General features: G+C 35.9%; 1 protein-coding gene across 1 annotated transcript in view; it reads left to right on the top strand.

Moving 5' to 3' along the window:
- Window positions 1-21,366, top strand: part of LOC149297781 (cingulin-like protein 1) — a 36,959-nt gene extending 15,593 nt beyond the window's left edge. The window contains 11 exon segments of the mRNA XM_089488222.1: window positions 7,205-7,411; window positions 7,969-8,073; window positions 8,269-8,421; window positions 9,945-10,115; window positions 10,491-10,652; window positions 11,025-11,114; window positions 17,109-17,192; window positions 18,234-18,358; window positions 19,336-19,444; window positions 20,601-20,764; window positions 21,234-21,366. Of these exon segments, the coding sequence (XP_089344348.1) occupies window positions 7,205-7,411; window positions 7,969-8,073; window positions 8,269-8,421; window positions 9,945-10,115; window positions 10,491-10,652; window positions 11,025-11,114; window positions 17,109-17,192; window positions 18,234-18,358; window positions 19,336-19,444; window positions 20,601-20,764; window positions 21,234-21,366 (1,503 nt within the window).
- The last annotated feature ends 1,637 nt before the right edge of the window (window positions 21,367-23,003 follow it).

Below are 23,003 nucleotides of genomic sequence, written 5' to 3'. Positions count from 1 at the left end.
GGCTACCCCTCATCTACACCCATTAGCTTGTTCGTTATGGCAACAGCTAAACAAATCTGTAGGGAAAACTCAGCCCAAGGCATTTGTAAAGCATTGTACCTTTTGTATTTGCACATACCAAAAATGGCACTGAAAGGAATTTAGCTAGTAGAATAGCTACAGGGTTCTCTTGGGTGGGGGGGGGGGGTTTGGTTGTGGAGGGTGGGCCTGTTGCCCTGATACTGTAAAGCAGCAAAAATTACGCAGCTGCTGATCATTCTTGGGAGATCTTTTGCTGTTGAGTACAAAATAGAGAAACTCTATGTTGACGGTATATAGGGGAAGAGTCACAAGTAGCAGATCAACTTCTGGAAGTTCTAGATCGTTGCGTTATCAGGCCACAGACACTTCTTTCATGAGCCGTGTTTAGAGAAACTATGTGTCAAGATGCCACTCCTGTTATTAAGTACGTATATACCAACGTAGGAGAAAACCTGGCAGAAGCACCCAGGCAAACGCCTAGGTCAGCTAAATGGAAGGATGACCCTGCTGCTGTAGTTTCATCCTGGGTTAAAGGACAGTAGAGGGGTCAAATATAACAGTTCTGCATCTTTAAATTGGATTGTATTGACTGCCTTTGCAAAGTGTGGCATCCGTATCCTCTAGGACATGCAAGCCAAATATTACTTTTTTAAATTTTTCTTTTTTTTAATACAGGTTTAACTGTCTTTGCTGGTATTTGCATGGGTGTGGCTTTATATATTGGTTATCTCTTATCTTATGTACCTAAAACATTCTAAATATCTGGCTGATGGTTCTACAAAAACACTGACCAGAACTATGCGAGTCTCAAGCGGCTGGTCCCTGCCTTATTGGGTTAGCTGTAAACACCCAGAAAGGTTAAATATTAACACCGTGATTACTAGAAATATTTATCCTTCTCTAAGCGGCAGCATAACATAAATGCAGGTGCATCGTTATGAACAAAAGGGTCATATTTGTTATTATTGTGGAACAGTCATCGTGGTAGCACAATGTACCTGTCTATTCTGACACCACATGTGGAATAATAATTTAGTATTATAAATATGGCCCATAAAGTGCATTAGATCTGGTAGGGGGGGGGTTCCTATTACATGCGGTTAATCATTTACCCACTTTGTGTGTTCTAGTAGTTCAAACAAATTCTCAGCTTAGAGCTGAAGTCCTCCACACAAACAGACCAAATTTGTCCCCCAAACCTTTGTACCAAACCTTTAAAAGGCATGTTGTATTTTTTTGTTACATTTAACACACAATATATTCTAGGTACTAAAGTTAAGATCCCATCCTTAATATTTAAAAGGTTTGATGGTGCCAGTGAAGCATCTGCCCTCTATTTTATAAGCGGCTTTGTGAATTTAAAGTAAAGATGCCTGAGATTTGGGGTATGTCAATCATCTTTGGGCCCATAGAGATTTGACCGTTATCCTACGGATCTGAAGTATATGGATCTGAAATAGTAGCTGTAGGTAGTTTTGACCATCAGTTCTTGCGTACATAAAGTAAGCTCACGTGGGAAGTCCTGAACTCTTGCCGTATCTGTATGTGTAAATTAATAGTTGTTTTATTTCTTAACCTCTTCATATTTGTAGAGTAGTGGCCCTTACTAAATAAAGAATAATAATAATCATGTTAATTGACTTTTACTTGTAAAGAAAGAGGAAGAGGAATGCCTGTCAGACTAAACATTTTACTTCCGTAATGTTATATAAGGTGATGATTACTTTAGGAAGCCAGATCATCCCCTTTTTTATTCTTTGTTTTTTTATATCTATATATAACATTTGTTAAATTTAACCAGTGCCCTTGAAAAAATGTCATTAAACGGAAGGTTGCGTGCATTGAGCTTCAGCAACCTTTACTCTGAAGACACATATTTAAATAGAATTAAAGTGTAACCATATAAAAGCATAATATGCACATGTATTCTAATTGACTGACGGAATAATTTGTAAAATGCTTTGCCACAATCCTTGAGGATATTTTTGTCATGAGAAACACCAGTTAATGTTCTAATGCTATCACTAAAGGTGGAGTGGAGTACTGCATTGACACAATTCTACATGTACACATTTAAAATAGGGACAGGCCAAAACCAACTCCGCTTTTACTTAAAAACATTTTGAAGAGACAATTTTACACACGTGTATGTGTGTAATATATTTATATATACTACATGGACAAAACTATTGGGACACACCTCTTAATTATTGAATTCGGGTGCCTCAATCAGATCAATTGCCACAGGTGTATACAAACAAGAACCTAGCCATACAGTCTGCATTTACAAACATTTGTGAAAAAAATGGGTCGTTCTGTAAAAATTTCATCGCTGCTAGATATTCCACATACAACTGTAAATGGTATTATTGGAAAGAGAAAGTGTTTAGCCACAAAGCAGAAGACCACTTAAAGTTTCAGAGCAGGATCAACGAGTGCTGAGGCGCATGGTGCATAAAGGTGGCCAACGATCTGCTGATTCCATAGTTGAAGGGTTCTAAACGTCCACTGGCATTAATATCCTCACAAAAACTGTGCTCTGGGGTTGGCGGATGACAGGAGAACGTTACCTGTCTGACTGCATTGAGCCAGCTGTAAAGTTTGGTGGAGTAGGGATGATGATATGGGGCTGTTTTTCAGGGGTTGGGCCCCTTACTTCAAGGGAAGGGAGATCTTAACATACCAAGTCATTGTAAACAATGCTCCACTTCCAACTTTATGGGAACTGTTTGGGGAAGGACCTTTTCTGTCCCCGCATGACTGTGCCCCAATGGCATAAAGCAAGTACCAGAAAGACTTGGTGGGAAAGAACTTGGCTGGTCCGCACAGAGCCCTGACCTCAAACCCAACCAGCACTTTTGGGATGAACTAGAATGGATGTTGCGAGCAAAGCTAATAGAAGTGCTCACAAATGCAGTTTGGGCGACAGTTCTCTCTACTGTCATAAGAGCTAACATGTACGTGTAGCAGTGTAACAGCACCCCTGCACCGGAAAAAAAATCAGTTGTTTGTGCAAGTCTGATTTGTTATGCAATACACTACTTATTTTTTTTTTATTTTTTTTTTTATGTAAAAAGTCCCTGAAAATGTGTACTCTTCCCTGTAGAAATGTTAAATAAAACCACCTTCGCTACCAGTAAAAAGATATTGAGTTATATACTGCCCTCATGTGGCATTCTTTGTAGTAATACAGCCCTAACTGGTTTTTGTTTTTCTTTTTAGTAGTTTAGGCCTGAGCTGGCATTTTAGTTTTTCACTCAGTGCCATGTTTTGGAGATATTGAATTTAAAGTTGTGATGTAATATGGCAGCACTATCTAGTTATTCCCTGAATAATTAATCCTTGCTTCATACTTACAAAGCCTGTCTGAAGCAATCAATCAGAAATTTAATAGGGTTTAAGATTAATGTGGATTAATAATCATGCAGATCCTGGGAATGTAGGCTGAGAAGCCTTTCCATGTGCTATACCCGTAAAATGAGTTTGAAATGCACATATTGGCTATCTTAACGCATAAACACTATTAATATCCTTATCTAGTGAGCTGAACGGAAAAATAAAAGGTTTGGGAAAAGTGATCCAATTTTATGAAAAAAGTCTAATAGTTTATTGAAAACCAAAATTGCGTGTCAGGAGAAGTCTCGTTCTTGCCAGATGTTTTTGACACGTTCAGTTATATTTAGTTAGTTCTATCTAGTGGGCATGGCAGTATATAGAATGTTTTATTCAATTGAAGGCTTAACAGTTTAATCCTTTAAATTGGTCACTCAAGGTTTTGAAGTGTTGACCTTCCTAATTACCAAGAAAAAGAATGTGCTCTTATTTCTAAGAAAGAGAACCACTTGTATGATCTGGTGCTGATTGCATTTTGTGGATTAGAGGAGTGAGTCCTACTTTTTGGTTTAACATTTCACCCATGTCCTTGTACTATTTCTTTTCTTCAGTAGAATTAGCTTTCAGATTATTAAAAGAGAGGGAACGGTTTTTTTTGCATGCTTTGCCTGCATATTAAGGGGTATCCTTTTAATGTTTCTCCTGCAAGAAAGGTTGAGCTAGACGCAATGAAGAATCGCTTACCATTATCCTCAACCAATTATGACTGAAAACTAAAAATGACACAAGTACACCTCCAGCTAAGTTCTTTACATGAGAGTCACTTCTACTATGAGACTATTTCCTTCCTTTCCAACCGGAAAGATATTAAGGATTACGTGTGTTGTAATTACAAAGCTATTTGCTATTTTTTCCAGTACACGCCTCAGTTTTGCATGATGGTGACCATTAACTATAGTGTTACTCTGAGGTATGTAAGATGTATAAACTCTTTAAAGGAAATTATTTAATAAAGCTTATACATCTTCTGTAATACAAGCAAACACAAGGTGGTGGTCATCAACATGTAAAAAAAAAAAAATACATGTGTTCTCCAAAAAAAAAAAAAAAAAATGGCCAGTATGGCATCCCTTACAAAGGCCTTGTTAGTGGCCATGTATGTGCATTTGAAGTTCCATTGAGTTAGGGACTAGTGATGGAATTTGCTGAACAATGGTTTTGTCAGATTCAATAATGTTTTTCACATAAGTTCGTCTTTCTGCTTTCTGAAGAATGACAATGATTCAGTTCATTCTGTGATTTGACCAATGACCTCTGATTAATGTTTTTGCATTCTATAAAAACAAAACTTGGCTGACAACACATTTTCAACAAACATTGATAAAATTGAAGCTATAAATAAAATTCTTGTTTCTTCTACACAAATGAACATTTTGTAGTAGTATTATATGTATGTTCACATTTTTACACCAGAAAGGAACAATATTAGTATTTTATTAGGGTCATTGCAAATATTTTAAAATATGTAAATATTTATATTTAACTTGACCTCTGCAATTATGTGTGAGGCATATTCACATAGAACATCTTTTTCGGAAGAAGAGTAAGTTCTTTTTGATTTTTTTTTTCTCAGACATACATTGTATGTCTTATGCAAGCAATTCAATCTTTAGATTACTGGTATTTCAATGTACGTATAGTTTTAAAATCTAGCATATCTTAATTTTTTATATTTTAGTTTTCAATACCATAAACATAAATAGGGGGAAATCCTTATTTGATTAAGTTCTTTCAGTTTGTGGGCCCATCTGCCAGTTGTTTCGGTAATGGAGACTTTAGATTCTCACCCACCACATTCATTCACTAGGTACCATATATTTTGTCAAAGGACTATTTCTGGGAGCCAACTCAACAAAGCTTGATTACTTGACAGTTAAAAATTTTGTGGGATAGTTGTGCTGACTGTAAATTGGTTGTCAAAATGCCTTTTGTCAAATGTGGGAGGAAAGTGCCTTTCTTCTATGTAACAGGAGATTGGACAATAGTACTCAACTAATAGACTAGTTTATTGGCGCCACAGGTTTACATTGTTTGCATACTTACAACTGCGTTAGGCATGTATGACTAAATATTTGTTCTCTTCTAACAAAACTCTTTGGTAAATTCCTTTGTTCTAAAACGCAGAACCATATTTAACGCCGATAGTTATCCTACAACATTCTACTTAGGATCCAAATGTCAACTTGTTCTTGAAAAATAAGGCAACTTGTTCCCCTTCCCCTCCTTCGCTTGATTTGTGCAGTGTTTCTAGTAAAATGTGTTAAATTTAAACAACAAAAAAAGTTATTCTGATGCAAAGGTTTAAGTGATATTGGAACCATAGGATTGAGTTCATTGATTTGTTTTAGAAGTAGTCTTATCACCATTGGAATGGTGCAGTCAGGAGGAATATTCCATTGGTTAATATGTACGGAATTTTGTTATCATTTAGTAGTTAATATTTAGACCACTTTTCTAATATGGCATCAAGATTATTATTATAGCAATTGATGACTCTCCTCTTTTTTCCATGCATTCCAAACTTAATAGATGTTCATCATCTTGGTGGACTGTCGCCTAACCCTTTAGGATCCAATCTGTGATTCATTTATGCCCAAAGGGAAATTTGGCCCTGTCTTTTGATAGCTAACAAATGAGGTTAACTATATCTAGAATTCCTGAAAGATCTGCACTGAGATCATGTATTTCATCCATTCTCCACTCTGTTGGCTTTACATATGCTAGGTAAATGCAATGTCAGAAATTTAAGTTATATAGTAGTATTTATTGCTGCATTACTTTGTAATGCACAGTTGTTAATCCTGAAGTCAAAATATTGGTGGTTTAATTGTTAAATGCTAGGGAAGGTGAACACCAGTGCGTTTAAGAGATGTATGCCAATATATACTGCTCGCACTCAAAAGCTCATTAAACATGATTTGCTTCCATGATAACCTTGGATTGGCCGCCTCCTCTACTTTTCTCTGATACCTGACATGCACACTTTTGGAACAGGTCAATCATCAAGGCATCAGCGCTCACTGTTTGTTTATTTCAACCTGTTGTTTAGCTAACTTACTCATGGTGCAAGGATCATTTTGTTTTTTAACATGTTTTTTTAAATATTTACAATTGCATTTGTGCTAAGCTATTTTCCATATCGTGTTAAAAATACCCCATCTGAATGACTTGCTAATCAATTTCTACGTGTGCACAAACTTCCAAACGGATCAGTGCGTATATCGTATCCGTAATTTTCCAAATCAATCTATACATTGATCTTGCCAAGGTAATTTCTTTTCTGCTCCTACTGGTGCTGTTTACATACTTCTCACCTTTTTATTGTAGGGGAAAATGTTGCGAGATATCTGTAATACAAAACAGACCAAGATGTTACTAACATACTTCCTAACATAATTTAAAGAGATAACACAGTAGTAATAACAGGCTAGACGCTCATGACTGGTTTAAAGCCTTCTGTTGAGACAAATTGTATAGGGACACCTACAGGTCAGGTCATAGAAAATTGGCATTTATTTTCATTATGTTCGTAAATAGTGCAACCAGTTTTACCAGTAAAATAGTTATAATCGTATTGGTAGCATGTTCTTGATTTTTAGTATCTAATTATATCACGAACACAATTAAAAAAAACCAACTTCAGCGTACATAAATTACTTTAGACAGTGTTGTGGCATCTATCATGCCACGCACTGTTGCAGACCCTCAGAACAAGAATAGGCAATGATTTTTCTAATACAAACTTTCAGTTGTCTTCTCTTATACATTATAATCTGTATTGTTCCTACAGAATACAAATGATTTAACTATTCAGAACAATGAAGCTAATCAACTGAAAACCGCATGTGAAAACCAAGTGAAGGGATTGTTTCAGGAGAATGAAGAGCTGAGAAGGAAAATACATCAGCTTGAGGCCAAGATATCAGAGCTTCATCAGGAAATTAATGACTTAAGTGAAGAGGGTGACAAATTTAAAGAGAAGATTAAGAAAGCAGAGGTAAACTGTTTTTTTCTAGGCGCTCTACTTGTGTAAATAATACACATTCTCAAATGCACTCAGCGTTGCTTTATGTGATTCCCACTGATCTCCTGCCCTTGCAAGCAGGCCATCCAATTTAGAATGGCCTTCTTTAAAGAATTTGGACTAGATGGGGGGAGGGTACAGTTACCCCCTCCACCCCTATATATGATGAGTCATAAAGAGAGGGAGAGTGTGTTGGAGTAAGGCTTTCAGAAGGACATAACCTGTTTTTACTAAAATAAAAAAAATCATAATTAAGTTTTAGACATTTGGAACTTAGGCTGATGGTCTTGGGCAGAAGAAATTATGGACACTCCTACTGCTTGTTTACTTTTTCTACTGGATAGAGCCTGGTCCCAATGTCCAGCGGAGCATATGATATAATACTAATCACATTAGGCCACATTTCAATTGCCGATGTTGACGTTTAATAAACGGAGAGGGATTAGAGAACCAGACAGTGTAGCTCAAATAAAGTATTTTAAAAACGGTGTTTCATTTTGCTAAGTTATATTATCAATGATTATTTTTAGAGAGAAAAGCAGCATTTGGCAGAAGCCCTAGAAAAAGCCAATGAACGGGTGAAGGAGACATTACAGGTTTCCAGAAAACTAGAAAATCAACTTGAAGATATGAAGGTAAGCATTGGTGCTATTGTAGCAGTGAATTTTAACGTTTGTAAGTTACCTATGTGTCTCCATCGCAATATTACACCTGACTTGGTGCCTCTAAGCAGGGTTTCAGTTTCTCTCTAAAACAGAATATTTAGTATTCTTTTTAATCATAGACCTTAATACCATTATGTGAGTTAACAATATGTCTATATGTTACAGAGAAACCTCAATAGGGTCACTCATGAACATCACCAGTTAACTGAAAGATTAAAAGATGAGTCAAGCCAGAAGGAGCAATTAAGAAATTTGAAGAATGAAATGGAAAATGAACGATGGCAGCTGGACAAGACCATTGAAAAACTACAAAAGGAGGTACGTTTGAGGCGATGTAAGGCAAACATAAGGATTCTTCTTCATACCATCATGTGTTTCTACAACAGCAACATTTTCCAGTGCTATGCAGTTGGATAGTTCAGGAATTACAATGTTGTGTCTGCTTAAGTTTAATAATACTTAATTTGAGCTGTCATTGTATACAGTTCTATTGAACAGCGTATAGAAAAAAAATAAGTATTAAATACAGTATTCTATGCAATGCACTTTATCAAGGAAAAAATCTTCCTTTTCAAACCTGTAGGTCACCATTTTAAGCAATCATGGTGATATTTTGAGTGACCTTCCCTGTTGAAATACTACAGTTAGCTGATTCTTTATGGTAATGTTACAGAAATCCTGTATCTCATGTCCTTTGCTCCACAGACTTGTATTAGTCAGAGAGTCCTGTGTGGTGATTAAGACTCATCCATTCTATTTTGTACAAGCCAATATGATAAGGAGTCAGGGTGTTTGTCTAGGAGATTGGGCTGAGATAACACAGCTACAACACACACATAATGCTTTTAGACGGCTTTATATTCATTATGTGAAAACTAGAATTTTTGAAAAATGCAAAGTGATACAATTATTTTTATTAAACAAAAAACTTTTTAATGTGATACTAGAAGTAGAATGAATAGTGGGAGTTCCCAATAAGGTTTAACATTTTACAAATAATGCATTCTAATCTATTTGAGCAATTTGGGGCATACATTCATTATTAGTGGGGACTGTCTATTAATGACCACTTTTACTCTTTACAGATTTTTCTCCCATTTTATGTCCACCTGCTATCCACACCACCTGAACAAACCCTTTGCTGTAAGAGCACGGGACTTTTTGGACTGTTTTGGAATGTGCTTAGCAGTGTTTCACATAAAACAAAGTTAAGGTTGTTAATCATTATTTTGAAGTTCAGTGTGGTGCAAGGCAGCTTCACTTTGACATTTACCCGTTAGCCATTAGCAATGTTGAAAGCTATTAGAACCACAGAACTGTTTAGAGATTCCAAAGAATTTTTCAAGGCCGTTACGGATTTAATTCATTAAGCCTCGTTAAGGTGTTCTGTTATAAAAGACAAGACCATGGACTGAGCCCTAACATCGGAAAAACTGGGCAGACTAGATGAGCCAAATGGTTCTTATATGCTGTTTGTTTTACGTTGTATGTTTCTATCTTTCAAGCTGGCAAGTACAGAGTTAGTGGATAGTTCCATTTGGATTGTCATGGAAATGTTCTGCAAGTGTTTTTTTTTTTGTGGGGGGGTATAACTCTACAAATACATACACACATAGATATGGGAAAAAAACAAAATATTTGAAATCTTGGTATCTGTTTATTTTGGTTTGGGTAATTTGCTATTAGTACAGTGGATTCTGTCAAACTATAAAAATAATAAAATAAAACTATACATAGTGCCACCCTCTGGCTGCTAGAAAACAGATGCTTGGAAAAGACAATAGGTTTCTGTGGCATAACAAACGAGAGGCTAAAAACCGAGCTTACTTTTCTTTCAATAGATTTCAGAACATGTTGAGTTTTCACGTATGTCCACAGTGGATCTTCAGAAGCAATTTGATGAATACAAAGAAAAGCATCGTAGGGAAATATCTGAAATGCAAAGACAGTTAAACGACAAAACTATTGAAGTTGAAAAGTCTTCTCAAATCGTTAAAAAACTACAAAATGAGGTAACTTACATTCAGAAGATTGAAAAAATACATTGGTGTTCCAAAAGTAAATTCGCATACTATTTAAAAAAAAATAACGTTATGTTTCATGCACCAACACAGCTGTTGGAAATTTGGTAAAAACATAACCCTTACATACTGCTGTTAGAAATTATTTTCCTTTTTTCTGTAGTAAATGTGGTTTTTTAATACTCTTTAATGGGTCAGTTTTGCTTTTTTCCCCCTATGATCTCAGTCGTATGTGATTGCCTCTTGGATAATCACTTGAAAGTCTAATTTATTATATGGTACAATAGCACAAACTGACATGCCATTTTGTTACATACATTTTAACAAAAGAGTTTTGAAGTCTCCCTAAACCTTTTCTTTTCTTAGAATCGACATTTGGAAGAAAATTTGCAAGACCACCAAAGAGCCCACGATGAGGCGTTGACCAAGAACCATCTTCTCCAACAGACAATTAAAGATCTTCAATATGAGTTGGATGCCAAAACACACATTAAAGATGATCGCATAAGGCAGATTAAAACGATGGAGGTATTATTTTATTCTATGGTTAAACTTCTTTATTTATGTATAACATTTATGTACGCATATGCTTTTCTCAGAAAAGGTTACTAATGTGGATCTCCAATGTAAAAACCTTACAACAATGTTTTACACGGGTAGTTTAAATCGGTCAAGTCTTTGTATTTCCTATATAATACCATGCAACATAAATGTGCCCCATTTCATATTGAAGTTTTCAAGATTTAAACCACTCACTCTGTTCAGATTAATGTGCTGAATGACAAATGTGACCTTTCGCTAGTCATCATTGTATCAACACTTTCTAGTAGTGAGGGTCGTATTCATCTTTGCATCTGTTTGGTTGAGTTCAACATACAAACCCACTTTGTTTTTTTCCAGGACAAGATGTCACAGTTAGAAATGGAGCTTGATGAAGAAAAGAATAATTCAGACCTACTGCTAGAGAGGATAACCAGGTGCAGAGAGCAGGTATGATCTCCTTACAAGCACACAATGGACTTTTGATAAAATCAATGAACAAGTAAATATTTTTTCAATATTAATAATATTAAAGGGGCTTAACCACACAGAACACGGACATGTGACATTTGATGTAAGATGGGGCCATTCTATTGTATGACCTCAAGCCTTACTTACAGGACAGTCGTGTACCTATCCCATACATGTGTACATCACTTTGCTGTAATACCCTCAACTATCCTAGAAGTACCTTAACATTGATTGGTGATATATATATTAGATATGCAACTTACTCAGCTGACATCCTATACATCAGTTTCTCAGCATCAGAGTTGTCCAATTCCAATCATACAGATGATGTTGATAGCAGTCTTTCCAAAGTATGGGATATAAAGTTAAAGTAGCCACCAATTGGTGCAGACATCAGCTGATTGCTCATTGTGTGTGTAAGTGCTTTAGAAAAAGGCAAATATAAGTCTGACATATTAATCATCATACTCATGCTTCATTGATGAAGCATGGACGTGTTTATTCTTTTTTGGCATATCATATATGAAAATGGTTAATAATTAGCTGGATCTTTCCTCCAAAATCTGTTTTCAAGATGTTATCTGTATGTATGGCTTTTTCCTTTATTCCCTGGTGAAGTGCCACTGTTAAATATTTCCTTTAGTTTATATATAGAATGACCAGATTGGCAGGGAACAATGTGGCTTTGAGTTTAAGCATCTGCTGGTGCTCAGGTCTTGTATCTCCAGTAAGTAACCTGTGGACAATGAGAAGTGATGAATCCAGAGCATTAGTTTAAGGTATTATTACACCTGTATGTCAGAGTTCGTCAGCAAATTTCACAGAGGTTGTTAGCAGCGTTTTTTCACCATGTAATAAGAACAGCACTGACATGTCTTACTGATTACATGGAGAGTCACTTAAATGGGCAACATTGGTGCCTCAAGTAAAGTAAGCCTGCGCAGTAACGCTATGAAACTCTAAAAATGACAATGCAATCTACAAACCAAAACATGTACAAACTCTATGAAGACAAGAAGTATCATCACCTATCTGCATTGTGTATAATACCCCTTCTCCTTAAGGCCTATTCCTCAGTAATGTGGTTGCAGGTGAACCTCGTGAGTTTCTTCTGAGTTTTATTACACGCTAGGAATTTTCTGAGAGCGGCTAGTGGCCGGCACGTTAAGTTTCCTCTGTAACCTTCAGGTCACATGCTGCTGCCTTAAGCCATTTACAGTCTTTGTAAATTTGACATCGACAAATATGTGAATAACCCAGGTCTGCTTTAGGTATGAAGGCTTGAGGTCATACAATAGATACATTTGCTAAATTAGCGCTAGTTTGCAATCACAGGACATGCATACACATATATATAGTTTGTAATTGTGTGTGTGGCTTGTACAATGTGTATTTTTGTCCCCTATATTTTTTATTTCAGCATAACAACTTTAAACACCTTGTGGTGTTTGTTATAATTAAACTCTGTTCCATCTCATTTTCACCATAATGAATTTATACACAAACCTCCTTGATCTATTAGCATTTGACAAATAGTATGATGTAGGAGTCATTAGTGAAGGTGACACACTCTACCCAAGACCTTTACACATAGGGATATCTTGATATCATTTTACTAATTATCTACATTAAATTACAGTGTGCATAACTAAATTAGAACTAATTTAGTGTCTTGATGAAAACACAACACAGCTGGTGTAGATACCATAGATGTCGGAAAAAATATTTTACTTGCATCCAAACTGTTCAATTTCATGCTTGAATTACAAAGCTAGTTATCCTGTGAGTGCTCTAAGCGTTATGACCTTCTATTGGGACTATGCAACATGTATTTGGAACTATGGAACTATGTATATGGCACTATGTATATGGAACTATATATATGTATATGGACCAGACTGTCTGGTCTGTAGGCATTTAACAGGTAGGCCATTAGTAATAGGTATGCATATAAAATATACAGTTTTATAGACATATGATTGGATAATAAAGTCATAGGTGAATATATTTCCTGAATCTGAATGGAAAATATTTAATTCTCTCAAGTAGCTGGAAAAAAACTATAATACAGATTTTGTGGTACCCAAGGGCAATAATGCAAATAGATAATGTAATTAGTCTACCTTATTGTAATGTGTTTAATTTTGTGAAATATTTGATGAGCTGTCACCTAGTTGACTAGACTGAATAAAGATATCTGCTGCACAATTTCTGGATCTGTCACGTATACTTAATCGTTCATGTGATCAACTATGTAGTTGATTAAATATAAAAGAATACAAAAAATGTTCAGCACTAGGTTCACTTATATTGTGATCTTAAACTTCCCCCTCCCTTTCTGTCTCTTTCTTTTGGTAAATATCCCCATCTTCAATATACATGATGAGCTTCTTGTGAATTGGCCCTTCTCAGCACAATTACCTATTAGTTATAATTTACAGAGACCTGGGGGGGAAAAGAAAGTAATGTTTTTTTTCTTTCCCCTCAGTATTCTGCTAATTTTGCCAGTCTATGCTGGTTTCAGTGGAAAAGGTTTTCATATGAATACAGATGGTGACCACTTGAAATGCTATTGTGGCACTTAGCGAATTTATTTTAGAAGCATTAAACCTTTTGGATTTCTAACATAGGTCACTGCGTTCTTAGCAGATGTATTCAGCTGCTGTTAAATATATTAAAGGGGGATTCCTGCATATGGCACATTTATATTGTCAGGGAATGAAAGAGTATGAAAAATAAACTTTGCATGGGTGTTCCTCAGATCCTGTTGTAAATCCATTGTTTTGCACTCGGGACACTAAGTGATTATGTTATGCCTTATATATTAATCCAGAGTATTACGGCAAATAAAGAGTCGGTATGTTATTGTGATTGTGGGTGTTTACATGAAACACACAAAAAAGGCCGGATTTATTTCTAACAAATATTACATGTATTCCTTACAACCATAGGAGAGTAATATACATGTATGGGGATGAATCCTACAATTGGCAGTGATCACAAACTACTACTGTCAGGGACATTTAAAGCCTCTCCTTGTATGTTTTCGCATAGGCTAGCCCTATTGATGGAATGTATAGTAGTGTTGTGGAGTATAAAAGAGCCTGTGTTTCACCGGGGGTGGGAGGACCGTTCCTGAAAACACACGTTTAATTCCCTTATGTAGATGTGAACTATGATGTGTCCTATGGGTGTTATGACGCCGCAATGCAGCGCTTCAGGGACTGTCCAGAACTAAACTAAAGGTAAAGCCTTCAAAGTGGTGAGGTAAGGTAGAAACGAGAACCTCCTGGCTGTGGATTTCTTACCAGAAACCGTGGGAGAAAGACCGTTTCTATAGTTACCGTGCAAATATCGGTGTATAGCGTTACTTTGGCTTTCATGCCTTTTTTTTTTTTTTTTCCTACACAAAATTCCCAGTAGAATTTTCTCAACACCTGTTCCTCTGTGCACCCGGCGAACTAAATCAAAAAGTAAAAGTAATACCCCCTTAATGAAAAGTTGAGTTGAGACTTATTTCCTAAATCAAGACTCCCGGCGTTATTTGGATTCAGATGTCTGAAGAAGTTGGATATGAAACAGATTTCCTATGTTCTAGCTGCTTATAATAAAACAGTATTTATGGAGACTGTGAGATTATTTAAATGGTTTAAAACAAATGCAGCGAATTGACGGGTCCAAGCTTTGGGATATTAATAATTAAGAAGAAATTAAAGTGTTCCCATTAACAAGGGGGCGATAACCAGCTGTTTCTAATATGGCATGGTATAAACACAAGTTCTCTTTATTAAATCCGTGTATGTTCTCAGAGGGATATTGTGGCTCATTTACTACAGTTTGTTTTCAGTATTCACCAAAACCCAGCTGTGATGACTCCGGCTGAAGGCTGCCGTGTTTGGGCTTCATCTCTGGAAATAAGGAATTAAAAAAAAAATAAAAAAATAAAAATAAACCTTGACTGTCAAAGAGAGACCAGAGAGACGTTGTACACAGATCGTCCCATTAGTGCCAGCGATCATGTCTTTGCCGAAACATGATTGTTTAAGCAGACGAAAGAGTAGTTCTATAGAGAATATTCTAAACAATGTATTTTTTTTTTTTCTGGAAATGTTTGTTTTTTCCTGAAATACATTTTATCATACATCAATGCTGATTACACACACATATGTATATAATGATGTAGAAACAAAGATTTAACATTATCAATATCTTTTTAAAACTGTTTTACAAGATTTCCCCTATGAAAGAACCAATATATTGTAAATGTGCATGGCAGGACCCATAGGCTGTTGGTTCTGCTACCTCAACATCACTTGCGCTCTCAAACAAAGTGAGAAGCTTCGTTCCATTACTGGCCTTGCATGCATATGTCTACATACTGAGTAGCTCTCAGGTGATATTCTCACACTACTTTTATCACTACAAAAATCATATCAACAGCAGCAAAATATATTTATTGCACCCAAGGGTGATTTTCTACAGTACAGTTAAAATTATATGATTAGCCCTAAACATTGTGCAAAATGCACCAAAGTGTGTGTTCACGGTACAAAGTGATTAACATGACCTCAATGCTCTACAATGTCAGACTAAAGAGACTGGCAACATACGTGATCCAGAATGCATTAGTAAGGCAATTTGTATCCATTAACTATAAAGAATTTCTAGATGAACTCTAAAATTTAGCTTAAGCACATTTTCATTGTTTAAGGTTAAAATGACTTAATTGCTGGTGAAACCATAAAGAAAAAATACAACTCCCCTCTAATAAGATTATTTGGTGCATTGTGGAAATTGCTTATGTAATAGAACTGCAAATTCTAGATGGGGAAAAAAATAGTAGTACAAAAAAATTCCGAAAAAACATCTATACATAAAATTAGAAGGGATTTCTTCTAAACTTTCACTTAATGTCTATAAAGACCAAAGGATTACTGGTTAGTCCATTTTTATTAAGGGACCATATAGTGTAGTATCAAATTTCTGTGTCTTTTATAGTGTAGTGTCAAATTTCTGTGGCATAATCCATCAATCGACATCTATTCGGACGCAGCTGAAAGGGATCCCCATCTATTCACTCACCTTGAAGAACAGTTTTCACTTTATTACTAGACAAATTTAAAGCCTAGTTGACATTTATACACATTCATTAAATACCTGAAAAGGGCCAGCTCCTTTCATGCTAAGTGTTTTGAGGCTCTTATCAGTATAGTCAATTGATTAGGTAAACACGCAGCAGTATCGGTAGAATGATGTTGCATAGTTTAACACGGTAGAGTGGTGACTTTTGTTTTTGTTTATGTGAAAAATTGATCTTGGTTGGCATTAATGACTTCATGTTTCATACATTGGTATTGGGCTATATGTAATGGCTACACCTGACAAAATTGTATTGGGTGGACCAAAAACCTACTATAGGTTCTTCCGTCCCAGCTTTTCATATAGGCCTCATACTGATATAGGGATACTTTGTAAACCTTGGATACCATTATTCCACTTGTGATTTGGAGATCTGTTCTATTTTTCTATGCTCATCTCCCTGATTTTTTTCTTTTTCAATTCCTAGTATTTCCTGGTGGTTTTGTTGGGCCACCGCATATTAAAACTTTACATTTTCCATGACAGGCTAATGCTCATTAGATAGAATCCTGTAGCTGTCTTACAACTTGTATATTTCTGTCAAGATTGTATATATATAACGTTGTTTTTGCTTGTATGGTCTCTATGCATTATATAAGTAAAATATGTTAAATAGTATGTAATGATGACCAAATAAAAACATTCAACATTTATGGAAGTGGTAAAGGTTGAGATAATATGTGTATATATATATATGTATGTATGTATGAGATGATTCATAAATAATATTGTCTGTATGAAAACCGCTCATATTTTAAAGGTTGATGTCATAAATTTACCCCAAAGAGAACAGCATTATATAAAATTAATTGTAAAAGTACTTTTACATTTTAGATTGAGCAAATGAGAGGAGAATTACTTCAAGAAAGAGGCGCAAAGCAAGACCTGGAGTGTGATAAAATGTCGTTGGAAAGACAGGTAATAACATCTTTTCTATACACACTAATAAAGAGAGAGTGGGCATGTGAGCTAAGGAGTGGATATAGATAGTGGACATATTCTCTGCAATTTAGGGAACAAAGAATGACACAGACGGTCACTTTTTCAACTAAGTTTCTCAAAAACATGAGAATATAAAATAACATTGAATTCATAGTCCCACAGCAGAATATCCTAGTGTACCATGCTACAGAATTCATGCAGATCCGACTAACAGTGTTATGCAGGCATGATTGCATTGATTAACCCAAAACATGGGTTAAGGCCATGGGTTGGGACCCTTGCTCCGGACCCTGAAATCAGGGCCGGCCCAAGGCAAAATGCCGCCTGGGGCGAATTTTAAAATGCCGCCCCCCCTTTTCTACCCTTCCTCTACCTCTGTCCCTGCCGCCCCCCCGCCTTATCTACCCTTCCTCTCCCTCCGTCCCTGCCGCCCCCCCCCTCCTCCCTTGTACTTACCTTTCAGCAGTCCTACGGCGAGTCTCCCTGTTCGGTCTCGGTGCCGGCTTGTAATGCTGAGCGCCGGAAATCTTCCGAACAGGAAGACTCCCCGCAGAGGAGAGAGAGAGGGGCGCCGAGCGGGTACTGACAGCTTGGTAAGTGAAAACCACTCGGCGCCCCTTTCTCTCGCTTTCTCTTTAAAAAAAAAAAAGGGCTTGGGGCGGCAAAGTGCCGCCCCTTCAAAAGTGCCGCCTGGAGCGGTTGCCCCACTCGGCTCCATTGTCGGGCCGGCCCTGCCTGAAATGGTATATAGGGTGGATGGAAAATGTTTGCGTGGTGAATGTTTGTGCAAAATGTAATTGGAATGAAGTCCTGCAACAAATCTTTTCACTCTAAAGATTAAATCGGAAATTACTATTAAGTCCAAAGAATATATTTGTAGAAAATGTAAAACATCAGAAAGCCATTGTGCAAATAAAGTTTCTGTTTAAATATTTACCTTTTGTTTTATTATTGCATATGCCTTTTATATTTTGTATAAATTTGGTTATTGTTTTAAATCAATTGCCCTTTTTGTAGAACAAAGATCTGAAGAGCAGAATAGCTCATCTTGAAAATTCACATAGATCAAATAAAGAAGGGCTTGTCTCTCAGATGGAAGCAAGAATAGCAGAGTTGGAAGAACGCCTGGAAAATGAAGAAAGGTACAGGGATTTAAATGAGGGTAGGGGGCATAGAGTGCTCCCCTGCAAGCAGCAGTGTACCTCATGTCAGCCTGAGGAGTGGGGTAACTTCAAATAACCAAGCCAGTTGGATAATGAAAGGATATTTTTTCTCTTAATTAACCCATGATTTGAATTAATACAGAACACACTGTTCTAGTTAGCCGTGCAGGATGAGTCTTGAGACACTGTTGTGAAAAGAATAGGGTGTATTTATAAAGCAGCTTTATAACTACCTGATTCCATAGCTTACTAGCCACAAGAATGAAGTGCATACTTGATAGCATAGCAGATGTAGGCATCTACTGGGTCACTTGCACCATGGATATCCTGCTGCTTTTTATCCTTCTAAACTCTTTAGTTAGCTTAACATCATGTGTTGCTGTATCCCAACATCTCTGGAACTGTCTGAAAGCTATGTCAGATCTACACCTAGCAGAAGATTTTCCAGCATAAAGAATACTTGTAACACATGGTGGTAATGCCAAAAAACATTACTGATAAATCAAATAGGATTTTCTGTAAAGTCACTTAATCACTCCTATAAGGTGCAGCCTTATATGTTACCCCAAATCTATGTATCGATGGCAACCATCTTCTACCTTTTAAACACACACAAATAGGATATTTTACCTTTTTTCCCCATTTATGAACTGTATGCCCCCTTTCCACCAGTTGTTTCAGCAGAGTGAGCAAAGAAATGTAGTTATAACTATAATTCAGCTCAGATTAGGGCTTTTAAAAAGTCAGTACCATTTCAAAGATCAAATAGTATATTCACCTTCTGTGCAGATTTTGTACAGTAAATATTGACAGACAAAAAGAACCTCAAAGCATTAGTAAGACTGTGTGTTTGATCTGTATTCTGAGCAAATGTACAATCCATTTAGAACCCAGAAAAAGACCTGGCAGTGTTCCTGCTCAATACTCAGACAAGGTACTTTTTCATTTTTTATCAGGGATCGGGCAAATCTCCAACTCAGCAACCGCAGGCTGGAGAGAAAAGTGAAGGAGTTAATGATGCAGGTTGATGATGAACATCTCACTTTAACAGATCAAAAAGATCAGGTAACCTATATGTAACATTTTTTGAAATTGTAATGGACATAGGAACTTAATAAATGTGAACGTTTTAGAGAACTTGTGAGCAGTAGATTGCAAAACAGTGTTGCTCAATGACACACAACATATAAAAAAATTATTCTCCAACTATGCATTGGAGCAATATCAGATAAATCAGTAAGTAACAGCTACAGTCAATTTTCTACCCTAGATGAACAATTACTGTTACCAATGTCACAGTAACTCTAGATCAATAGAAGCATCTTGTAAAAGCCTAACTTTTAAGGTATTATGTTGGAGTTAAGTAATGGAGGTTATTTTGTTTATATATAAATATATAAATTTCATTTTGTCCTTAATGAAATTCCTCAAGATTGTTTTATGGTTGATTTTACATTTTGGACAAAGTGAAATTAATATAAAACCATGTAGTTCACTAATACCAATGTGTTCCCCGTTTAAAAAAAATATATATATATTGCAGCATTGTAATCGGTCACCCTTGTGTTGGTGTCTCAACTACATCTTATGTAATAGCGCCACCTATATTTAATAATTTCAATTGTGTGCTGTAGGATTTAAGAGCCACGGATTTATAGAAACCTGCTTTTACTGGGTTTGTTTACAGAGCACTTTAAAAAAAAAAAATAATAATAATTCTGTTTCTGATAAATTATTATAGCAAATCAGTCAAATACTATTCCTGAGGACTCTTTTCAAAAAAGAAAAAATACCCGCTTTATAAAAATTCCTTACTTATTATATCATTTTGGTAACTGGCCTCATCACACTGCGGCCTGAGACCCCGCTGACAGCATCCAAGAATACCATGCAGCAGTATCAGAAAGTGAATAATAAATGCATGGGAGTTCACTAAAGAAACTGTAGGGAGAGTCAACTATAAAGGGCCGAACTTGCCCTGCATAATGCATAATTCAGTTACTGTGGTGACTTGTTGACTTACATATGCTTTATATAGAGCAATCAAAGTACTCTTGTAAGAGAAGCTCACTGGGATTGGAACTTCTCAGTGTACATTGAAGTTAGTAAGATAAAATTGTGAACCTCCTGCCAACACACTCTCTAATGAATAAACCTAATCGGTTTACATGACGTTTTAAGTTCTTGGTAACTTATACAGTTCACTCCTTTAAATCTCTAGTTAAGTCTGCGCTTGAAATCAATGAAGAGACAAGTTGAAGAAGCAGAAGAGGAAATAGACAGATTGGAAAGTTCCAAAAAGAAGCTTCAACGAGATTTGGAAGAGCAAATTGACACTAATGACCAACTGCAAACTCAATTGAATGCTGCAAGGAAGGAGCTGAGGTAAATGTTTTCAAAACAGACTAACATTGCCTTCTGCTTCACAATACTACTGGGAGGGATGTTTTTAATACCGGAGAACTGTACTTTTTGTTTTAGGAAATACTGCCAAACAGGTGGCTTTCTGAGTAAATTGGTTATTAAACTCATTGGAAACCTTTTTTTTTTTTGTGCAATCAAGAAGAGAAAACGTTCTTGGAATAATGGAAACAATTGCGCTGTTCCCGGCCAATTAACTAGTGTTTTGATGAGTTTTCTAGTTTCATTTGGAAGAAACATTTTAAGGCTTTCAAAAGCACCTGTCTATATTTTTGTAATTATTCTACCAAAAACAAAAGTGATTCTTACGTCTTTTTACACCAACAGTGTTTTTGTTGCATCTTTTGATAAATGTATCTCCTCTGTTACCACCGCATATAAAATGTGTGTTTATGTATTAACAATGTTATGTTTAACATTTATGTTGTAGCAGACGCAAGAGCTCCCCAAGCAAAATGTTGAACGACCTTGACGATGATGACGACGATGTTAGCACTGATGGAGATAGCCTTTACGACGCCCCCTCTGTATATAAATTTTCTAGAGATGATGTCTTAACCGCTTAACCTCATTTTTTTGTATAAAAAGTGAAAAATTTGGAAATTTTACCTTTTAATGGAGCTGAAAGCCAAATGGCTATACGCCAACAAGTGCAAGCAATATGGAAACTGCCCTGCAAATAACAGGAAATAAAGTTTCTGCAGTATGGCGATTTTAAGAATGTTTGTAAATAGTATAATTTCAATATACATTAAATTTTGCTTTTCAAATTATTTGATATAGCGGTTACAAAACAGAGATTTTGCAGTATTTTTGTAACAGATGAAACATGTCTCTTCAGCCATTAATGTACTACAACTGCAGTCATGGGAATTGTATTTCGTTAATTTGACTTGGCAAGTTAATAGACCTTTATTCTAAGCAATCAACTGTTATTGAATAATGTAATAGATCAGTAATTCTCAACCCAGTCCTTACAAACAAATAGTGGCCCTGGACATATGCCCAGTTTTCCAATAAAACCATGCCCGCTGCTGGTCCTTTAGTGCTGGGTTGAGAGCAGCTGAAGTAATACTGTAATGCATGCGTGTATATATATATTCTCATATCATTATCATGACTTGCTGTTATCATTATTAAATGATTTGTTTTTCTATTACCTCAATTACAATAACTTTTAACTGTATTATAACATTTTTAAATTTGTCACTTGCCTTTATTTCCCAATTACTACCTTAATGTCTAGCACGTATTCCCTTTTTTGAGTAAATTTATTAAATGTACTTTTTGAAAGGAAAATATATTTGTCCCTTCCTGATTTCTTCTATTTTTGCTTATATTTCAATGTTTTAAATGTTTCAGATAATCCAACTTATTTTTTGAAGATAAAGAGTTAATCAAAACCTATATTACCAACTACATGCCTGTGTGTGTCTAGTGAAATTGAACCCAATTATCAAATACATTTGGCTAATTGGTGGATTTATTAACTAAGAGGGCAATTACTTTTTCACATAGGGCCAAGAAGGGTTGGATAGATTTTTTTTTTTTCTTTTTTTATACATTAAATCATCATTTTTAAAAACTGCATGTTGTGTTTACTTGGGTTATCTTTGTGTAATATTAAACTTTGATCTGAAACATTTAAGTGTGACATGCAAAATACAAGAAATTAGGAAGGGGCAAATACTTCTTTTTTTATAGCATTGTACATGTTTTCTTATTAATTTAGTAGTTGTAAGGGGAAAGCCAATAGGTTTGGTCCTTTCTAATGCATAGGTAAGTTGGTAAGATGAAATGTTTCATCTTGGCTGTCTTTTGGAAAGCTGGATTCCTTCTTCATATTAAATAGTTCAGGGAGATGATGTTGTGGCAAGTGTATTCTAGAGTGTATGGTATGGCTCATCTTGAATGGAAATTTGACCTCAGATCCATGTTTCCATCAAATGTCTAGAATGATCCACCGTGACAAAACTGAACTCCAGGTTCTATTAAGACACACTGGTATGACAACAAATAAGGTGAACAGTGAACTGTGATTTTTTTCTTTTAAACGTTTGTGTGTCTGAGCAACATTCTTAGCCTTCTTCTTAACTACATCTAGTCATGTTGCTGTAATTGTGCTACACACAGACACAACCTAAGTAAAGGTTTGTTCAGTTTGAGTGAGAGAAACTTAAAAACTTGCTTTGTTTAACACAGG

Source organism: Sceloporus occidentalis, unplaced genomic scaffold (assembly GCF_023333645.1).
Source record: "Sceloporus occidentalis isolate IW3139 unplaced genomic scaffold, rSceOcc1.0.p SCAF_37, whole genome shotgun sequence".
Classification (NCBI taxonomy): Eukaryota; Metazoa; Chordata; class Lepidosauria; order Squamata; family Phrynosomatidae; genus Sceloporus; species Sceloporus occidentalis.
This window is presented reverse-complemented; position numbering and strand designations above follow the sequence as displayed.